The sequence below is a fragment of the Otolemur garnettii genome, unplaced genomic scaffold, assembly GCF_000181295.1.
Source record: "Otolemur garnettii isolate 467f Iridium unplaced genomic scaffold, OtoGar3 scaffold00066, whole genome shotgun sequence".
Lineage (NCBI taxonomy): Eukaryota > Metazoa > Chordata > Mammalia > Primates > Galagidae > Otolemur > Otolemur garnettii.
Window position 1 is genome coordinate 8,248,078 of NW_003852461.1, and position 21,356 is coordinate 8,269,433.

Sequence of the window (21,356 nt, forward strand, 5' to 3'; positions counted from 1 at the left end):
TTCTGTTGCGTTTCTCTACCTTCCGACCTTCACGAGGCCGACCCAGGTCAACATTCCCATCCCCTTTTACGGGCACCCTTTAAAGAGCTTCCACGTGAAGCAGGGGCAGGGAGGACCTTTGATTTAAAGTTCAACATTTACATTTGTAATTTGACTTAATTCCAGTGCTTGCATTAATTAAATTGAAATTGTTTAATTAGAATAAAAATAAAATTGATCATTAGGATAATTTAACCTGATAGGCTTTGTGTGCCTTTCTAGACAAACATTAGGAAATACAGGGATAAGAAGGCCGGAGAGGCACAGGGTACTGGCGTCTGCCCTGCTCTCTCTGTCACCTGGATGGTGGGGGATGTTGCTGTCTGTTGCGTCATGACCATTCAGCTAGGGCCATGAGGTGTGTCTTAGTCAGCCTTTTCCTAAATATCTTTTCCTGTCCAAATCTGAAGGTGTACCAGACTCTTTTCACGCCACCACCTCCTCATAGCCTCCCTGTCCCCCATTCCCCGGCCCCCCACCCCCATCCGTCTTCCAGGAAGACTGTTTTGTGTGCTGCGTCCTGAGCCTCGCATCACACGGACCTTTGTAAACCAACAACTGCCAGATGGAACTCCTTACGGAATCCACTAATGCTTCTCAGCCCTGGGGTCAGCCCTGTCAAATCTGGACTGTCCCCTCTCACCCCTTCCTGGCTGCTTGCTTCGAGCAGGAACCAGGCACAGAGTTCAGGTCCATAAGGAAGGTGAGGGGTCCGGAACACTGAATAGGTGACCCTGAGGAGAAAGGAGGCCGCTCCCCCAGGTGCCTGTTGTGCTTCCAGGAAGTAGCCTGCCTCTTCATTCCTCCCACAGAGTTCAGTCAAGGGAACGAGTTTCCAAAGCTAGTGTCCTCTGTTTCTGAAAAAGAATTATAAAAGGATGAAACAATTCTACCAGGAGAGTCAGCACAAACCACATAACACTGGCTCTGAGTCTACCGACCGACACATTAGCAAGAATAAAACCTTTTGAACTACCAACTATTAAATCAACATCAAATTATTTGTCTTCACAACAATCAGGATTCACATGGATAAATTAAATCCTCAGGAAAATCCGCAAACCATCTTGAGTTTCAAATCCCCCCCATTCACCATTTTGCCAGAGTTGCTTTAAAAAGAAATTGGCAGTTTTGTTCACTAGGCTTCCTACACAACTCTTATTGGCTGGGGGCCAAAGGGCAGAGGTGAATGAATCAAAATTTGATCAATATTTATAAAAGAAAAAGAAGAGAAAGAAGGACTGGGAAAGAGCAAAAGATTCTGTGTCATTTGCTAACCAGTGTGGAGGTTGTCTTATATACAAATTATCAACTTTCTGCAAATTGGCTAATCAGTCCCGGCCACAGGTCTGAGAATCCCAGTTTACAATCTCATAAGTAAATTGCCACCTCCAAAGAAGCCAGTTTTACCATCCATTTCTGCGTAAAATCATCTAGATGGGTCTCGGGTTTATTCGTGTCCTAGCCCAATAGAAGAAACTTCTAATTTTCATAGCAAGGGGTTTTATCTGGAAACATTTGATTTGGTTTTAGAAAACCCTTAGTGTTTTTCAGCAGTGAATGAGGCTGAGTTCAAAGGAGTAAATGCCTAGCACATGGCCCGCACACCCGGGGGGCTGCTGTACCTACCCAAGAACAGTAACCGCCTCTTACTGCACCAGGCCCGATGAGGTTTCTGTCTTCCCCAAGACGGAAAGGAATCCCCTGGCCCTGCCCAACTCCAAAAAAGAGCATCAGCTCTGCCCCCTGAGGCTGTGATTACAGTCCAGTTAGGAGACAAAACACTTCCATACGTTAGTTCTTCTCATCCTCACAACACCATGCTAGGAAGGTGGTCTTACTCCCTTCTTAACAGAAGTGCAAACTGAAACCCAGATACACCCCAGACTCCCAGTCCATCAGCCCTCAGCCATGGAGTTCCCTGGACCCTCCAGAGCAACACTTGACACTGTTTCTCTGGCTCCTCACATACCACTGTGCAGGATTGCAGCTGGGAATGCCTCGACCAGCCAGGCTGCTGGGCGTGTTCACCTATCAGGAAAGGACTGATCCACTGTAAGACACTGTGAGTCTGGGCATTGTCCGGAGGTCACAGTTCCTGAGAGCATCATTGATGTGTTATGGCTGTACCTACTTTCTTGCTCCATAAACTCAGATTCAGAGAGAAGTTGAGAGGCAGTATTCCTGGACCTCTTTCTCCCACTCCCTTTCCATGTCCGCCCACTGAAGACAATGGCTGCTTCCTTGGAGCTCCTGGACCCCAGCTTAGCAGGAAGATAAGAGCCTTAACTTCAGTGGGCCACGAAATCAGATTGTTTCTCTCTGAGCGTCTCAGAGTCCCTGCCTCAACACTTCCTGGCTCCAAACCCAAAATAACCGTTTCTTCCTCTCTGGTGTTCACTGGCTAGAAAATCCCTGAGATCTTTTTGACCTCAAAAACCTCTTAGGGTTTTTTGATAAATGTAATATAGGATCTCCTTTGGGTTGGGGAGATTTCTCTTCAAAACACTTTTTGACTTTATTTTCAAGGCAGAAAAAAAAAAGGTTAAGCAAACCCTAGTTTATATATTTGAAAAGAGTACATGTACATTGACCATTTCCTCAAAAAGCCGAAAATATTTGCAGAGAAACTTGAGGTCATGGCTATGAAATCCTAGAATATACATCCAGAATCCATCCTTGTAACTGTAATGTGTAATTGAATGCCTTATAAGGGAAATGAAATAAATCCAGTTCTGTTGGTCCCCCATGTGCCTTTTTCTCCCTGTCCTTACTCCACAGTTGCTCTAAGGAAACTTCTGACACCAACTGAAGCTTGGTGCTGCCCAGCCTCCGAGTCTGAAATGCCTGAGAAAGCGGGGCAGGTTCCAACTGTAAAACATTCCTTCTCCAGGCCTTGGAAACTAGCACACTGAGCGGCAGAGTTCAGAGGGGCACATGTAAATGAGGTTCGGTTATAAACTCCTGAGGAGTGTTTTATTTAGTTTAAACCTGAACTTGAACTCATAAACAAGTTCCTGGAGAACAATGCAGAAAGACTGACATGGTAGGACAGGAAGTCGTATTTTAGCTCAGTCAATTTACTTCTTTAAGAGAAAGAAAAATCTTAAAAGTATTTTTTAATTGAATCATTTTCTAGAATAGCACACGTTGGCATATCTGTAAAATTTTTGTGATTGCAGAATCATAATGGAAGTGACTATCATCTGAACTTACCACTATTCTTGCAAAATAAGTAATAGGATTGCCTATCCATAGGGTGGTTTAATAAGTAAAAAAGATATTAAAGGATCCAGTAAACATACAGCAGTCATGCAATCTGTAATTGGCTTTATTAATTGATAATGAAAATGATAGCGGCATTAGCACTTTGTATGTGTGTGTGTGTGTTGATGTGTGTTCCGAGTTCGTTCCTAAATCTCAGTTACTGGGAGAGTACTTACCAAGTAGAATTTATCAGAAAACAAAATGAGAATGATTTTGTTTGCATGCTCAATTTTAGAAAACACATTTTTCATTCAGTCTTCAGCAATCTTTGTTTATGAGATCTCCTCCATCTCAAAAGTCGTTACTAGAAAGGTAATAATAAATTAAGTGTTCTGTGTTAGAAGGATATTACCTCTCTTGGTGATAGATCCCTGACTGGGAAGGCGAGTGACTCTGCCAATCACAGACGTTGCTTCCACGTCTAAATCATGGTAAGGTCCTTCACACAGACTGCCAGTGCTGTGGGGCCACCACCTCGCACCTGTCCCCACCCCCACTCTATCAAGAAACTTCCCACTCACTTCCCCTGGAAATATTCAGGAAGATCTAATGGTTTGTGGCAATGAATATTGCTTAGTTGTAAATTTAATCTACAAATTTAGAAGGAAATAAATTTGAACATAAAAAGCATTTGCTGTTTCAGCATTAAAAAAAAAATACTGTCATTTGAAACTGCAACCTCCCTGTGTGGGTTTGTTTTGCAAGTCACGTCTTAACAAAGACAAGTTTTGTTGCCATAAAACCCTAAATCCTATCACATTCTCAGAAGGAGGAGGAGGAAAGCATTGTTCACTAGTTCCCAATTTGGGCCTTCGGGAATGTCACATAGAACTTTGGGCTTGGGAAATCATTCACTTTCTACTCAGGTTGTTGGCTCAGGTGAAGTCCTGACATACACACACATAACCCTCGATCTAGAACACATAAGATACTTTTTAGGTCAATGTTTCAAAATCACTTTTTGCCTTCAAGTTTGCTATTTCCTCCCACTAGTGCTGTGTAACTGAGGCCTGTTTTGCAGAAAAGTTAAGGTGGCCCCCTGAGGTCACCCAGACTAGGGTTTGGAGCCCTGACTCCATGATCTGGCTTCTTCCATGGTTGAGCTGACTCGGATCTCACTGAGGGACAGGACCTATTTCACCCCTGCCAGTATCACATCTATACTATGAAGAAGGAAGAGATGACTCCTGGAACCAGTACCATGTAAAAGCAGGTGTCCTGGAAGCTACAGAAAGGAATAGGATCTGTGTAGTGTCAGAGCAATCCCGTGAGGTGCCCGGGTCCCACAGCCAGCCAGGGATTGAGCTAGGACCTGCCCTGACGTGTCCAGCCCTCCAGGCATCTCCCTGCACTCTGGCTTGCTTTTCTTGTGAGTCCAGAAACTGAGATGCTGCCACTTCCTCTGCGTTCTGTCTACATTCTGTCTCTCTGCCCGTGTCCTTGGCTCCCTTCAGAAGCCTTCCATTCCGGCTGCTAAGGCAGCCGGCTGTGGTCTGAAGCCCAGTGCCACATCTGTTCCTCCTCCTTCATCCGGCAGGTGGAACAGGAAGGGCTGTGGTCTGCACGGCCCTGGAGGGAGTGGGGTCCCTGGCGCAGGAAGGGGCGCTCCACACAGGTGGAGAGCGTGGGGAGGGTAGGGACGGGCCTAGAGAAGAAGGGAGGAAGGACCGATGATAGTGACCAGAGGAGGATGGCAGAGGAGGGACGCAGATCTGGGCTCAGGGATCTATGTGGAGGCGCCTCTATGTGGGGAGAAGCCCGGAGGCAGCAGATAGGACCCTGGCAGTGTCTGAAGGGCTTCTCGGCCAGAAAGTCAGTTTGAGCATCAGTTCATGGCAAAGGACCGGATCTTCTGGCGTTCTATTGCAGGGTGTATCTGGGAGAAATTTTGAAATAAGTGGACTTTTTACTTTAATTCTGTTTTCCCCTTACTGGCCTTTTCTACCTACACAGTTCACATGGTGAAATCTCCATGATCTATTGGCTGTGAAGCTGAGTCCTGTTGGAGGAGAGCAGCAGTGAGGGGCACGTGGTCGACGGTCATTACTCTGTGGCCACGCTCTGCTGAGCTCCGACCTCTACTCCCACGCCTCTCCTTTTAAACAAGAAAGGTTCCCTCCCTGGGCCACCGTTGGGCCAGCCCCAAGTGTGACTGTCTGCGCTTGTTAGACAACAGGCATTTAATTAAAATTGGAGTCCAATGTGTAGAAAACACACATTTTTTTAATCTCATAGCTCCCTAGGGAATCACACTCCCTCCTTCCCCACTCTCCTCAACTCTCTCCCTGCCAAAAAAAAAAAAAAAAGGAGGGAGGGGGTAAGGAAAAGATTCTTTTAATGTGAAAATCATAAATTACAAGGGCTAGGTTGCTGCTTTATTTTTGCCTTTGGGGCAGATACCAGCTGATAATAAAGCCTGTATTGCGTCTTTAGGCCAGGGCGGGCATTTTTTATGGCTAACTTTCCATATGGAAAAGGGTTTGACCCATTTCAGGGCATTAAAATACAGCATTTAATGAATTTGTAACTGAAATCTTTCATCTTGGCTCTTGTGTGGCAGAAGGGGTGGCCTTCTGATACTCGTTGAACTTGGTGGAATCAGTAAATACAAAAGAACGGATAATACACACGAGGCCTGAGTGAAAAATAAAGCAGAGAAACCCCATCCTCACTGCGGCGTTTCCAGGGTGCTGCCGGGCCCCACCCAGAAAGTCCGGCCGTGCCATCACGACCACATAGATAGGAACTCTGGACAATTTCATCGGTCATTGTCCCCTTAATCTCCACGCCGCACCTCAGATCTCAGGCAGCTTCCGTGGCGCGGACTCACTTTTATGGATAGAATCTATTTTTCATGAAAAAGCAGGAAATAAGCTGTCTCTTTCATAAAAAGATTTACAAAATGTAATCATTGTTGAAATATTCCCTTTGAACTGCCGTGTCCACGGGGGTCTCCGGCTCCCAGAGTCCTGCTTCATTAGAGCCCCTCCTAAGCCGCTCCAGAAGGGCAGGTACGCTGGTGGTGCCGGCTTTGATGTCTTGAATGAATGAAAGAAAAGCACAATAAAAAAGAGCTGTTGATCAAGCATAAAATACTCTTTAAGCTGACAGAATAGCAGCGTTAACACACCCTAAGCTGCTTTTAGTTTTTCCCTTTTTTCCTCACATTTTCCTGTGCTTTGTGTACAGTGGGGGTTTGTATTTTATAAGAAGTCTCTGATCTATGTAGTATGCCATTCACTAACAAAAACCAAAATAGGATTGTTTCTGTCCCACTTGGTTGCCTGACTACTCCCTCCCTTCCTCCCTGTCCCCCCCTCACCCCTCAGCCCCAGCCTCCAAGGCGTGCAGTTTACCCTTGCAAGGCAAGGGCCCAAACGCCTTTCATGAACTTGAGCCAATTCCTTTTGTGTTGTGGGTCTCACTGCTCTGATTTTAATACTGCAATTAAAGACAGATTTTCATTTTCTCAAGAACTTTCTCTTGCAACTGGAAAAAAGTAGACATGGCTGCTTCTTTTAACTAAGAAGTTATATCATTAAATAAGAGAAGACTGCCTTGGAAAGCTGTTGCTTTCCTGGGGGAACTGTAGGTCTCACGTGGACTGTGAGGCCGAAAGGGCGCCTTTGATATCAGCAGATCCATCTACTCTGGCTTTCCGGTTTGCTGTAACCCCTTCCCATAAAAACAGATAAAGTTATCCCCATTTCCTGGACCCTAAAATCGAGACTCAGGGTTTCAGCTCAAGTTCATTTGGCCAGTGCACAGCGGCGCCGATTCTGCCATTCAGACTCCAGAGTCCTGGCAGGTGCCCACCCTGCACACGGCCTCCGTTACGTCTTCAGCACACGCGGCCCAGAGTGCAAGCTTTAATCCAGAAGTCTTTGATTTCATGAAGTAAAAGATTTCTTGATGAAAATGTAAAAGAAGACCAAAAGAAAAATGTACCTGATGATAGGAGAGCAATGCTAGGATGAGCCAAAATCTGGTGAGAGATTCAGACTTTGGAACGAGGGTCAGAATAATTGGACTGTGAGTGACTCTCAAGGTTTGGAGGTACTGGCGGCTTACTGGGTAAAAAGATGAGTGTTTTCCCATCTTGAGGTTTGAACCAAAATGGAGGTCCTGGCCGGGAGCAGCCCAGCCGTTCTCCAGGGACCCGTGGTTTGGATGACTCCTCCGCTCTGTGGTAAGCAGCAGCAGTCCAGTCACAAAGCTGGTGCCCGGGCTCTGACACGGTCCGCCACGGTCAGCCCTGTCTGGAGCAACTTGTGGAGACTTGTGTCCCTCACGGAGCCTGCCTGTCACTGTGGGAGATGTGGACACCCGGGAGGAGGATGGCAGAAGTCATCTACATGTGGCCAGATGCCTGGCTTTGCCCTCCCTGAGGTGTCTCCGAGCTTTGAGAGCCTTGGGGGCAGCTGGTTCCCCATCCTCCCTGTAGTTCTCAGCATTCAGCACAGGGCTGCTCGTTCAGACACTGGGCCAGACACAGGTGATGCCACAACCAAGAGGATAGTCTACGTTTCAGGGAAGAAAATAGGTAATTATAGTTCAGTGACTGTGAGAGGTGAACTCTGGGGGAAAGGCCCTGGGAAAGACTCCTCAGAAGAAGGAGATCTATCTCTATCTATCTGATCAGAGAACCCAAGGACTAGCAAGTGGTGGCCAAGCCCAGGACAAAGGTCCAGCAGTGTCCAGGCCCAGCAGGGAGAAAGCCTTTGGCACTAAGGGATCTGGAGGAAGTTTGACACAGCACAAGTATTGAGTGCAGTGGTGGAAAGATAAGACTACAAAGGTGAGCGGGCCAATCCCAGCCCATTACCGTTTTAATAGTTTCCTGTACAATAAACAAGTCTTGGTTTAGAGCTATTGAAAACAGGCTTTCTTTAATTAACGAAATAAAATCAGACAAGAAAAATGACTACAGAGATCAAAGCCCAAGGCTGGAAATACCAATAACTAACACCTGTGTACAGCATGTCACTGTTTTCTGAAGAAACCTTTGAGAATCACTGCTTTCCTCCCATGGAAGGCAGAGTGGTTGTGACATCAGTCCCCTGCAGTTCCAAGGACAGGGACTGGCCTACTAGAGGTCACACAGCTAGTCAGTGGATAACGCAGGAGTCAACCCTGGGCTCTTGGGACTCTGGACATCCAGCCTCATCCATTCTCATGTTTATGAAGATCCTATGGTGAGAACAGAAAAGTACCCAGAATCGTGAAGGGTGCAGAAGTCTAAACTCCAGCCCCTTCTTCCTTCAGGGCAGGGGCACCGTGCAACTCACTCTCTGTACACCTAGAACCTGGCACGCCTGGTGCCCTGGCGCTCACTGGAGGAGGGAGGGAATAAACACTCCCACCTGGTCTCCACTGACGGCCAAATGAGAGGTCTGCTCAGACCCCTGCCCTTCTGTTGTGTAAGAATGGGGGAAAGGGGATACCAGCCGTTGGCTAACTTACCAAGGACTATTCATTTTGGCCAAACGGTGGACTTTAATTCACCCAAACAAGAGCAGGAAGCCGAAAAGGACTGACCAGATTAGTGTGACCCAGCAGAGGTAACATCTCCTCAAGAGAGGACCCAGGATGGTGGCGGCCGCTCTGGCACTGCAGGGCTGGCGAGTCCTCTGGGGGGGCTGAAGGGTTGGGCAGTGCGGGTGGGAGGCCCCTGTACTTGCCTATTCCCACTTTCTGTGTGTGAGTGTCCTTAAGTAACCCACCTGGCCGGGAGAAGAAGCCAAGTGTCACACCCAGTTCTGGATTCCACATTAACAGCCTCCTTCCGCAGTGTTAAACTTTGCCCTTGAGGCCTTTTGTTTAACTTTTTAATTTGAAAAACAGATTCTGTTGCGGTCAATCTGTTCTGCCCTCCCTGCTTCCCACCCGGGATCTTCTCCTCCTTTTTTGGGCTAAAGTAAAATACAACTATCTCAGACAAACATTTTTCTTTTTCTTTTTAAAATGTGCATCCTGCCTGCTTAGTGAAAAGAGGACAGGCTTGTTTTAAAAACTAGTTCTATGTATTGGGACGATTGCTGTGAACCAGGCAGTTGGGTCCCTGCTTTTATCAACCTGTCAGCAGCCTCGGGATCAGGTTTCAGAGGGTGGCCTCTGCTTTCCAAGTGCTGTCCCTGAAGCATGAGAAGGAGACCTTGGCACCCCGAGAGGTACCTGCTGCCTTTTCTGGCCCCCTGTTCAGGACACAGTCGGATAGGTATTGTTTATGGTTCATAAAACCTGACTACTGTGAGTATTCCAGCATCCCACCAGAATTGGACTCTAACTTTCATGGAGCTGTAAATTAAGGGGCAGGAAGTGTGATAAAACTCCTTAGAGAACTGTGAGAGGGAAAGAAAAGTTGTGTTGCAATGGTTAAATGAAATTTTATAAGCGCATGCAGTGTGGAGCTGTTTTGCATTACATGAGTTGAATACCTTGGAGACCCACATCTGCGGGCACGTTATTAAATCCTTAGTCAGCACTTTCCAACCTGATGAGATTACTTCTTCATTTGACGGGAGAAAGGGAAGCTGAGCTCTGCTGCTGGACTGCAGACTTCTTTTGATGTTTCACCTTGAATACCGAAAGAGGACAATTACCCGTGGCCCCCCACCCCCACCAGCACATCCCAAACTTTAGACCGTTGAGAATATAACTGACTAATTTTATGCAACTGGAGCCTTTGTGGGAGTGTGGGTTTATGGACCTCCAGACCAACTATAACTGAAAGTTCCTGACGAAAAGTAGATCAAAGCTCTCTGTTTACTTCCTTAATGTAAAGCCTCCAGATAACATCACCTTACACTGTGGTGTGATGGTGCCGCCCACTGCAGACCCAGGACAGGGATTCCTTTGTAGTCCATCTGGATACAGTAGGTTAGATTAAGGGGCGATAAGTCATGAGGGAAGAAACTGTGAAACCTGAGATTATGTCAGTAAGTATCTGAAGACAGTTTTCTGACTCTGTGTAAATAGATTTCTGTTTAATGTGTCAACATTATCCCAAGTGATTCGCTGTTCAATCCCAACAGTTTAATAATCTCAAATTTCTTCTGTGTTTTTCTTATATGGCCCGCGAAGGAAAAATGCAGAATCATTCTTCAATTAATGTTTTGAAACTTGCACTGCTTGCCTAATAGAAATTATAAGAAGAGATCACAAGAGAAAGACGGGTGTTTCCAAATGTTATCTCCTCCATCTGGTATTATTAGCAGTTGATGGAAATTTCTAGAAATCTGTGGGCTACCACTTGTGTTGTTACCACACTCCTCAGGCCAGAATTATGGGCATCTTCGGCCACAAACTGGTCATGAGAACATTTAGCAAAATGGTTGATTTTAAAAATTATTATTATCGGAGCTGTTTACCATCTCTGCAAGTAAATGGTTTCATCTTAGAGATGTCATTCATTCAAAAAAAGTTTCCTGTGTGGTTTCCCCTAACCCAACTTGCCGTTCTGGAAACCCTTGGTCAAGTAGCCGGGTTAATTGTCATGAAGATTAGTGTGATGTTGAAATAAGTACTAATGGTCAAATTATAGGAGTGAAAAAGTTTAAGAATAGGTTTTGGTTTGGGCCTGAAAGGGTTAATTAAGGTTTTTTCACGGGTTATTAAAGACCCCCAACCTCTACCTTCAGGAGTCGTATTGACACCCCACCACAGGACAGCTCTGCCCCTCTATTGAAATGTTGCTGGTCAGAGTACAATAGCCTTCTGTGTCTGCAAATCATTGCTAAAATCATCTCAAGGAAAAAAAAAAAGTTCCAAAGCTTTAACGTTAGACAAAAGCCGGAGAGTTGCAGTGTGCAGCTCAGAAACCCAGAGTCAGCAACTTCTATTGATTAAAAACTAACCTTTAAAGTAACTCTGAGAGTGTGTGGTTAGCATTTAAATTTAAACATGTCATGAGTTGATTTGTGTTGCTGAATACCAACTCAGAAGGAGTAACATTCACATTGCATTTTTTTTCTAATTCCCTTAAGCAGCTAAAGTATTTCATGAAATGTCAATAGGGCAAAAAGAAAAGGGGGGGGGGGCAGTGCTGGGCCTGTAGTCTTCTTTCCCATGCAAATATTCACCCCCCAAAAGAAAAGTGTAGAGAGTGAAACACAATAATTAGTCCTTTGTCTAACTTTCCCAAGTGCTAGAGAAAGACAGATTAATTAAATATACAACAGTGTTGGTTTTTGGAGTGGGGGTCTCGCTTGCTGTGTAGGTCATAAATTAGGCAGAATAAATACTTCAATGTGTTTGCTGTGGGCCTGCTACGTCAGAACCACTGGCAGGTTGGTGGGAGGAGAGCAGAGGGTTTCTTGCTAATGATAGTCACGTCTGGGTCTGTCTGGTTGCTAAGAGCAACCAGACATGATGTAACACCAGGATGAACTTGAACTTGGGGGGCTTGAAAGGAGAACAATAGACCAGAGCAATCAATAAAGCCTATTTCAGTGAAGGATTACAGAGCTGATCTGGGTAACCTTGTCGGCAAGGCACATACTGAATAGCAAGATGTGTGAAGAAACTTTCTTTTTCTTCGCTTTGCTTTTTGAGGAAGTGCAGAGGCAGGGCAGATTTTTGTGGTGCCCTGAGGTCTTATCCAGAAGCCGTGGTGTGGAGAACTGCTCCCCCTGCTGACTTGCGGGGTCCCAGGCCTTTGCTTCAAGAACCACCGCAGTGTGGGATTTCAGGAGTCCGGGATTTCACAACTGACTTAGAAAGTGTGGACACAGACTCTGTAAGCAGTATTCCCCTCACCCGGATTCGTGGGAGAGGAAGTGGCACTAACGTGGACCAGAGTCGGCCCTCAGGAGAGGCCTGCAGAAAGCTCCCGGCGCTGCCTGCCCTGTCCTTCCTTTCTCTTGGCTCTCTTTTGTCCAGTTAGATTTAGGCCATGTGCATTTGCCAGGATGGTTTCCTTTCAGGACACAAGAGGCTCCATTGTGCTCCTCAGTGTGTGTGTCAAAGAGTAACATCTGAAAGTACACAGGATGAGTAGTTTTTTGGTTTAGGCTTGGGTTTTTTAAACTCCCGTGGAAATCAAAGGTGGCTTATATGACCAGGAGATCCTAAACCAGCCTCCAGGTAGCTGTCATTTGGCCATTTATCCCTGGGGACCCCGTGAGCCCTTACTTTACCCAATTGAAACTTTTGAACAGGAATGGGCCCTCCCTCGACTGAATCAAACCAAACGCAGCTCTTTCTGATGCTGTCACTTTTGCTACAAGTCGACTGTTTTTCTGTGAATAATGATAAATGTAGTGAATTTATCAGGATTTCTCTAGAGAAAAAGTGGCAAAAGCCATATACTTTTTTATTTGACTGGAGAAACTAACTGTTGATATTGCCCCATAATTGGTCGGTTTGTTTAGCTAGCAGAAAAAGAAATGCCAGCAGGTAAAGTGACCTATGACCGGGCACTTGCCGCTGCAGATTTTGTAAGTAAAAGATGACCAAATAACTGGGCCCAACAGGCAGGCACACAAAAGGTGCTAAATAAATGTTGCATGAATGAGGGGTATGCAGGGGCCTCATTTTCCCGTCAAACAGCATGGTAGTCAATGCGTAAACTGTTAATACTGCTTGAGTGTTACATGTCATTTTTGAAAATGTTGCTTTAGAAATACCCCACATACAAAGAAATAGCATGCAAGGGAACGTGACTTGCCCAGAATTATCCAGGAGGGCCCAGACAGCACTGTTCCCCCTCTGCCTATACTTACATCACTACTGACCATCTGTGCCTGTTAAAAAGAGCGCCATGATCACATCTGTGTGCCTGGCCCTCATTTAAAAGGAGATGTGAAAATCGCTAGGGTAGCCATTCGGTGCCACGTGAAACCTCTCCGTTCCTTCAGCTCTTCCTCATTGGGAGCACCGTACATTCCAGGCACTGGCTGGGCACTGAGGACAGGAGGGCAAGCAGGACGTCCTGGCCTCCTGTACCTGCCCCCACCAGAATGCAAGACCTGTGTTTGCATTTCAAGAGGATAGAACCCCTGGTTGTGTAGGACACACTCAGAGCACTGGTGAACCCGGGAAGACAAGCACCTTCCGTTGGGGGAGCAGGGTCGTTCAGTGGCCTCAGGACTTGCTATTATCATCGTCCCTTTACTTTTCCTCACCTCCACCACAGACCCCAGTGTCATAATCGGAAAGGCCGCTTCTAAAATAGGCTGCTTTACAAACTGTCCTTCTGATTGTACTTGTGCTTTTGTTTTCCAGTCCTGGTACCTGGGATAAAAGTTGCAGTGTCCCACCATCCACCAGACAGACCACCTGACCCCTTCTCAACTCTGTAACACGGACGCAACCTCCACCCAGCGCAGTTACAACTTCACTGTCAGCGGAAGGGGACATACACCGATTCAGATCAACTTGTACATGGAAACAGAGAGCATTATGGTCAAACAGCAAAGGCCATAACCTTTTGGGATTTTTTTTTTTTAAATACTTTAGGGACTGTTGTAATTTCTCATATGGTGCTGGAAATGGTCGGGCTTTGTAACATTTGAAGTGTTTCTGTGGTAGCATGAGCATTAGGTGACCTGGCTAGCGGAAGACTACCCTTGCTCACTGACTCCCTGTCGTAACACACTTTCCTTATGGAGCCCGGCTGTTTCACAGTATTTCATGAATTTACCCACGCAGGTGTGATCCTCCTTGGCCATTCAGGGGACACATGGAGAACTAAATCTTTTGTAGTAGCTGAGATCTGCAATATATAACTTACGGGACGGTCAAAGGGCAATGTTTTTCTGTAACATATTGGAAAAAGAAATGCCGTTTATGTTCCTTTTTTATTTTTTCTTTTAGTTTGGTTTGGTTCAGCAGTCAGCAGTTAAGTATATAACATGGCCCGCAAGGACAACGAATCCACCCACATTGCAGAACAATTCCGAAAATGGCAAACTACTACTACTACTATTCAGTTTTGTAAAAGTTTTGAAATGCTGCACTTAACATTTAAAAAAAAAAAAACAAAACATTTTTTCAACAATTTCAACAATGACACAAAATTCACATGGAAATGGGGAAGATGGTCTGTTTTGACAGAAACTGACAGGAATCAATCAAAACAATCGAATTTTGAATTGAGTAAAGTGCAATTTCATTGGATAGCTAAATATCTTTGTAAGATAGAGATTGTTGAAAATTCTATTTTTGTTTTTCAAGTCCTTTCACCCCAGGACTCTAAATTATTGGGGTAAAAAACAGCCTTGCAAGAAAAAGGGGAGCTATTTTTGCTTTTTATGTTTTTTATTATTAAACTTGTATCCCTTTGAAAACTGAAGGAAAATTTAAAAAAAAAAAAACAAAAAAACAAATCTAATGGTGCTTTTACCACAATATGTTAACTACATTAAATGCTAATTAATTATTTTCTGTTATCAAAGCACATAACTAAAATGAAATCATGGTATCTGTTAATTTTATAAGCTAGAAGTCACTATCATGGATTATGCCAATTCTGAAAATTTTTACATGTATCTGGCAACATAGGATTTATCAGTTATCAGACACCTCATTGTACCAGAGATTGTCCAGAAGTTTTAAAGACCTTTGCGTCCCTGAACTGGGCTACGGGAAAAAACAAATAATAACAACAGTAACCAAACCAGCACCGACATAAATGCTGGTGCCCATTCAGATCAAGGGTACTCGTTAGGGAAAAAAAAAAAAAACAGTTTGCACCCCCAAACATCCTGTATCTTATGTAAAAAAACAACAAAAAACAAAAAAACAACAAAAAACCCCACAGAAACAAAAACAAAAAAAAGTGCAAGTAATTTTTCTACCAGACAGCGAAGCACCCCTTAGCTTCCCATGCCACTTCAAGAAGGTTCCCTAAACTATACATATATATACGTTCTGGTCGGCAGGCCCTGCTGATCAGAGAGTCTCTGCATGTTCTAGTGTTAGTAACTAATTTTTATATAGTTAATGTAGGATAAAGTAGAGTGCATTAAGACACAATATTGTAATCCCTATTCTAGGCACTTGCCTTTAAACTATGTTTTTCAGCCCTTCAGAAGGGCTCTACTACTGTCCTGTACAATCAAGTAACTGAAATTCTTGGGAAGACACTTTGCTCCCCATCTTCCCCCCCCACCCCGAAACAATGTTGTTTTGTTTTGTTTTTTTTCCTTAATTTGCACGAAAACAAAAATTCCATATCAATGTGCCTTGCCCTGGATAGCGATTATTTGTGGAATTGTTGCACATGATGCTCCTCTATTGAAAGGGGTTTTCCCTCATCAAGCATTTGGAGACACTTTTTGTAAATGTGACTTTTATGTCAGCCATCGTCAGTTTCAACACCTAGAACTCAGTAGGAAGTTAGCTGTTCCGCAGATAGGAGTAGTCTTTATTGTCCTGTACGGTCGGTGGCAGTGCTATTCTGAGATCGGTAGATGCTTAGAATATCAGTATTTTGGATGTTGCTGCATTTTACAATTTATTTGGAGTCTTCCTTTATTTCCCCCCACTCCCCAGATATATGAAAATATGCAATACCTGCTTATATCATGTAGAAAAGCTTAGCAATTATTAATTTTTCTTTTCCTTTTTTTTTATTTGACCAAAGTCGGTGCTGCACTCGACGCAGTCGTCGTAGGTGTCTGTCTTTGTACTTTTGTGATTTTTGAGTGCACGCGTGCAGGAAGGGCTCCTCTTAGAGAAGCAGTCAAACTGTGAAGCACTAAGCTGACCCTGCTTCAAGCAATTTTGTTTTTACAACTGTTCCTTTCACAAGCAAGCCTTAAAAAAAAAAAAAAAAAAGACAACTTCCTTTTTCTTCAGCTCCCACACCCCATTTTTCTTAGCAGGCCGCAGTCAATCCACATTCAATAAGAAGTATATAATGCCCATTTTTATATGCACGTTTTTAAACTTCCAAGTTCTGAAAATTGTTTACTGGTTATCTCTATTTAAGGAAAAAAAAATAAAATAAAACATTTTGGATTTTCATACGTGTCTGATAAGTGGTTGAATAGTCGTTTGGCTCTGTCCCACGGTGTGACTGTCAGTGTATGGTGTCACTTCTCTAGCCAGCCAGCATACTTTGCCTTCCCCTATAGCACTTAGCTGGGCATTACTTTATTATGACATATGTGCACTAAAAAAAAAAAAAAAAAGGAAAAAAAAAAAAAAAAAAAAGAAAAAATAGCAGCTTTCAGTGCTTCACAGTGAAGGGAAAAAAGCCTAGACAAACATTTTGTCAGAACCTTGGAATAAGCCAAGGTATTACCAGTAAATTGGTTGTATATACAATAAAATTGCACCCTTTTTTAAACAAAACAAACTAAGCAATAGTTTGGGCAGTTTTAGTTGTTTTTAGTGAGCATGTTGTCACGACTGCAAAGAGAGAGGATAAACTGCCCACTCAGAAGATATGTAATTTGTATTGTTGTATAGTTTTATTGATTACACTGATTTATTCTACCCTATTTTATAATGCAGGACTTTTGTAATGTTGTTTAAATGAGGAAAAATTTCTGTCAAATTAGCCTAGTGAAGTTTCTGATTGTTCATCATAAAGGCAGCGTTCCTAGACTTGCTTTTCTCCCCCTCCCCCTACCCCCGCCCCTCTTTGGGAACTGGATTTAAGTTTAAAACTTTCCTGTTTCCTTTTTTTTTTTTTGTAAGTATTTAAATACAGTTATTTTTTTTTCCTCTCAATGGTATAGCATATTCCTATGCTTGAGAAGTATAGGTCTACTGAAAAACCATTGTAAATGGACGTTACAGGTATGCTGTATTTTTGAAGGTATTTTGTTGTATTAAGTTTGATGAAGCTAAAATTAGGGAACTCAGAACAGATTTGCAGGAAAAAGAAATGTTTTAAAGGCTTTAAAACATTAGGGAGGCAGAGTAGGGTGTTACGAACAGGGGTTAAGTATTCAATACACTAAGTTACCTTTTTTTATTCATGTTTCATTGTCCAGAAAGCAGCAGGAAATGTAGTTCAGTTGTTGATCAAGCAGGAAAAAAAAGAAACACCAACAGTATGAGTGTTTTGCTTTTTAGATTAAAAGCCTAGCAGAGATGTTTAAGGAAGACTTTGCTACCTGGGGTGTGTAGACAGACAGACTGAGAGCTATCGGCATTTGAAGGCCCAGACCTCGATTCTGAAACACATTGGAATTTTTTTCTCTTCCGTCAAATGGCATTAACAAGATAGGTAAAGATAAGCCCCTCACATAACTCAGTCTGGTTTTTCTTTGGAAACTGAAGTCAGAGGCACGAACACTGAATCTCACCATTTTTCTATCTACTTTTCTTTCTGGCCCTTCCCCCTGCCACCGAAGCCCCCCATTTCTGACCATTGGCGGGCAGAGGCCCTCTCCCAGAGGCCACTCCCGGCATCCCAGCAAGCCTTTTCCTGTCCTCTGAGGTTTCTGTTTCTTCACACCGTGGCGTGACATTGGCAGTCCTCCCACCCCCGCTCTGCCATCAGGTGTGTGCTCTGAGCAGGGCAACAAGTCACACTTCCCCAAACTTGTGTTCTTCATTTTCTGACAAAAGTGTGAAGGACTTCCCAGAGCCACAGTGGTTAGTCAGCCCAGGGGCACATGCAAAACCCATCTCAAAAAGGTTGTCTTTCACTTTTTCAAGTCTCTAGTCCCCATATACTTTAAATTCTATAGTTATTATAGTTACTGTAAACAGTGTCATTAACTATTTACAAAACCTGGATTAAGAAAAATGGTTTATTCCCTGTGATTTATTTGGGGGGGGGAGGGTTTCTGAGAATGTCGTGTAATGTACTTAGCATCCCATCTCTGGAAATATCTTTGTCCGTAGTGGTGGTGGCTTCTCTCTGTTCTCTTTCTCTCTTTTGCTGTTCTTTGCTCTTTCTCTCTTTCATTCTTTTTCCTTCTTTCTCTCTTTTTTCCTTTAGTAGCAGGCCTCCATAGAACAAATCTGTCACAACCGGCATGGTAATGTAAGGAGAGCTTCAGTGGCGCCTCACAACCCACCCTCAGAGACTGTCCTCAGACAGCCTCAGAAAGCTGCACTGCCCACCGGCACAGCTTTCGTTGAAATAGGCTTCCAAGGCCAAGCCTGTCTTGGAGCCGATGCATGTTACTTACTGTTTGACAGTGAACCCGCTCTGCCTTCTCCACGTCCAAGGCTGTGCATTTGTCTAATTAGTGTCATGTATGTTTTCCTTTTATTTTTTCCAATAAAAAAAGCAGTGGGATGAAAATTGCTTTGATATATAGCAGGTAACATTGAAGCTATTCCATAGCACTTAACTGTAGTGAATACTGTGTCACCAATTTTGAAATCAATTTAATGTTTAATGCAAATCCATTACATGGTGCTATTACAGGCTGACAAAATGATTTACACAAATGTGACAACTTGGGCTCAATTCACTCTGCTTCCCAACAGTGTAAATGCATAGCAGTGTTTTATCTGCATGAGAACTATGCACTAATCTATCTGAAGAAAAAAACTGTATCAACTTTGGTATCTACTTTCCGTTTACTTCAACCCTTGCCTTTTTGGTCATTGTTATGATGCCAGCTTTAGGACAGAAAGAATTATAAGAAAACCAGCATAATACCTGATATATTAAAATGTAGTGCCTGTGAAATCTGTATTATACTGCTCTTCGGAAGTAAGATTTTTCTACACCGGTAGCCTTCGCTGTCTGCCAGGCCCTTCTGGTATAGGTGATGTAAAATAACCGTACAATATTACTGCATGCCGCTCCATGATACCTAGTGAACTGTGTGAATAGTACTCAGAGTTATGTTAGTCTTTTTTTCTGACTTGGTTCTTGTCAGCTAGGTTTAAAGGTATTTCACTGAGAACGCAAATTCTGTCTTTTCTTGATTTCAGCTGTTTTCAGTATTTTGGAGGTATACATTGACTTAAATTCAGTATTACTTGTGTTTTGTTTTCGTTTTTTGTTTTTTCGTTTTCTTTTTCCTAGGGGACAAGCATGGGTGTTTGATTTCAGAAATCAGTACCTGGTGAGATTTTTGTCTCAAAACTACCCTTTGAATGTCAAGAACTCTGTTACGAAGACACTCTGAGAACATTTCCATGTGAGGGATCTTTCCCTTGACCCTCGACTGAAGCCGTGCTGAAACTGGACTGTTTCTTAATGGACAAGGTTCAGCCAGGTACCCATGCTTGGTCCGTCTTCACACCAGACCTCCTCATATTAAAAGAAAAAGGAAAAAAAAAAAAAAAAGAAACCACGTGGCTATTTAGTTTCATGCACAGTTGCAATATTTTCTTCAGAAATAAAACTCTGTACAAATTTTGGGCCCGATTCATAAGAAAAAAGGTAGCTATTAACACGGGATTTTTTAATATACTCCTTTTGGCCTCAATGCTAAACTACTTTCTTCCCAAATTAAATAAATTTCATCTCATTTTTCCCCATAAGCCAGCACCCATCTGCCCTTTATTCCCCCAGAGGGTCACATTATCTCGAGGAGGAGGATGGAGTGTGAGCAGCAGGTGCTGGAGGTGCTCAGAAAGGGGAGGGGGCCCACCCACAGCGGGCGGGAGAGCAGGGAGGCAGGTGGGGGTGGCCCCCCAGCTGTGTGCCAGGCACCCCACATTTCACACACGGATTCATCAGGCTATTTGATTCAAAAAACAAAACTTCCAAAATGTGTCTGAACCACCAGAGTGTTCAGTGGAAGTGCTACCTCTAACCTGACCAGAGCTCCTGCCCGGTGGAGAGCGCCCGCCATGCCAGACAATGGGAACTTCCTGGATCTGCAGTGGTTTCAAGGACGAGGAACGGCCAAAATATTGGGCCATTTTTCCTGCTGTTTTATACTCAACTTCTTAAAATTACAAAAGTTTTCTTTTTCCTTTATTCTTATTTTTTTAATTTCTGTTTATCTTTTTATTATTAATTTTTTTTTTTATTTTTGGTAATCGTCTGTAAATTAGCCTTTTGGGGTTTGGGTTTTTTTTTTTAATTTTGTTTTTTTAACACTTCAGCGTAAGGTCATAGGCCTCTAGGTCTGCTGGGATGGGGATGTGAGGGAGCTGCCAGCTCCGTCCCCTCCCCCTGGTCTCAGACTGTCATCTCTGTGCTGCAAAGGCGTTTGGTCGCCTCACCACTGAGATACCGACTAAACCCACAGTAGGGGCTTTACTAGGTTCTAGAACAGTGGTTCTCAACCTTCCTGATGCCACAATGGATTTTCATTGTTAAAAAGGGGTCGCAACCCACAGGTTGAGAACCGCTGTTGTAGAAGGTCCTTTAGAAAGACTCCCAAAGGTAAACACATGGTCCCCCACCCAGCCCTCAGCCCTGACCTCTCACCAGAATAAAGTTCCGGGGGACTTTTCCCACCACACGTGAAAATCTGTCCACTCTAAATACTTCCATTTTTCATTTCAAATGGTGGGGGCAGGGGACTGAACACTTCCAGTCATGGTAAGAGATCTGTTGTGAAACTCGACAGCCCCGTGTTAATAGCGTGATCTGAAGTTTGTTTTTATGAGCCGGGCCCCCGTGCCTCTAGTATACTTGTACTGACTCTCATAGTTACTCTTTTAGTTTTACTGTGTTCTGTGAAAATTTGTAATTGGTTGAGAATCACTGTGGGCGTCCATTCTTATTCAACTAAATCTCCACAGGTTTTTTGAGCTGGTGTGGATTAGTTTAACTCTTGTATTCAACCATTAGCGCTACCACCTTCTCACATTACAATACAATTACTGGAAGCAAGTACTGCATTTCCTATGCAACAGAAAAGGAAAAATAAAAAAATTGCTAATGCTACGGAGGCCGCGTCATCATTTGCTTTACATCAGGCCCAGGTGGTTGAACAGTTCTTACGGGTGTGGGGTGGAAGTTCCCCCAGAAGATGGTCTTGTGTCCCACGAATTCTGGCAGGCACAGAGCATCCTTCACGGTGTTCTCATGGGCAGTGTTTTTTTTTTTGTTTTGTTTGTTTGTTTGTTTGTTTGCTACTTGAACAAATCCAGGACTTCACACTCACATTGGCCTTACTACGTGCCTGATGCTGTTTTAAGGGCCTCGTCTATTGTACCGGGTAGGGCCC

The 21,356-nt window shown here is 43.8% G+C and overlaps 1 protein-coding gene across 1 annotated transcript in view; it reads left to right on the forward strand.

Moving 5' to 3' along the window:
* The window catches only part of NFIA (nuclear factor I A), a 381,754-nt gene extending 360,681 nt beyond the window's left edge, over positions 1 to 21,073 (forward strand). Inside the window, exon 11 of the mRNA XM_023515101.1 lies at positions 13,531 to 21,073. Within this exon, the coding sequence (XP_023370869.1) occupies positions 13,531 to 13,607 (77 nt within the window). The 3' untranslated portion in view covers positions 13,608 to 21,073. The remainder of the gene's footprint in view (positions 1 to 13,530) is intronic.
* Positions 21,074 to 21,356: the final 283 nt, after the last annotated feature.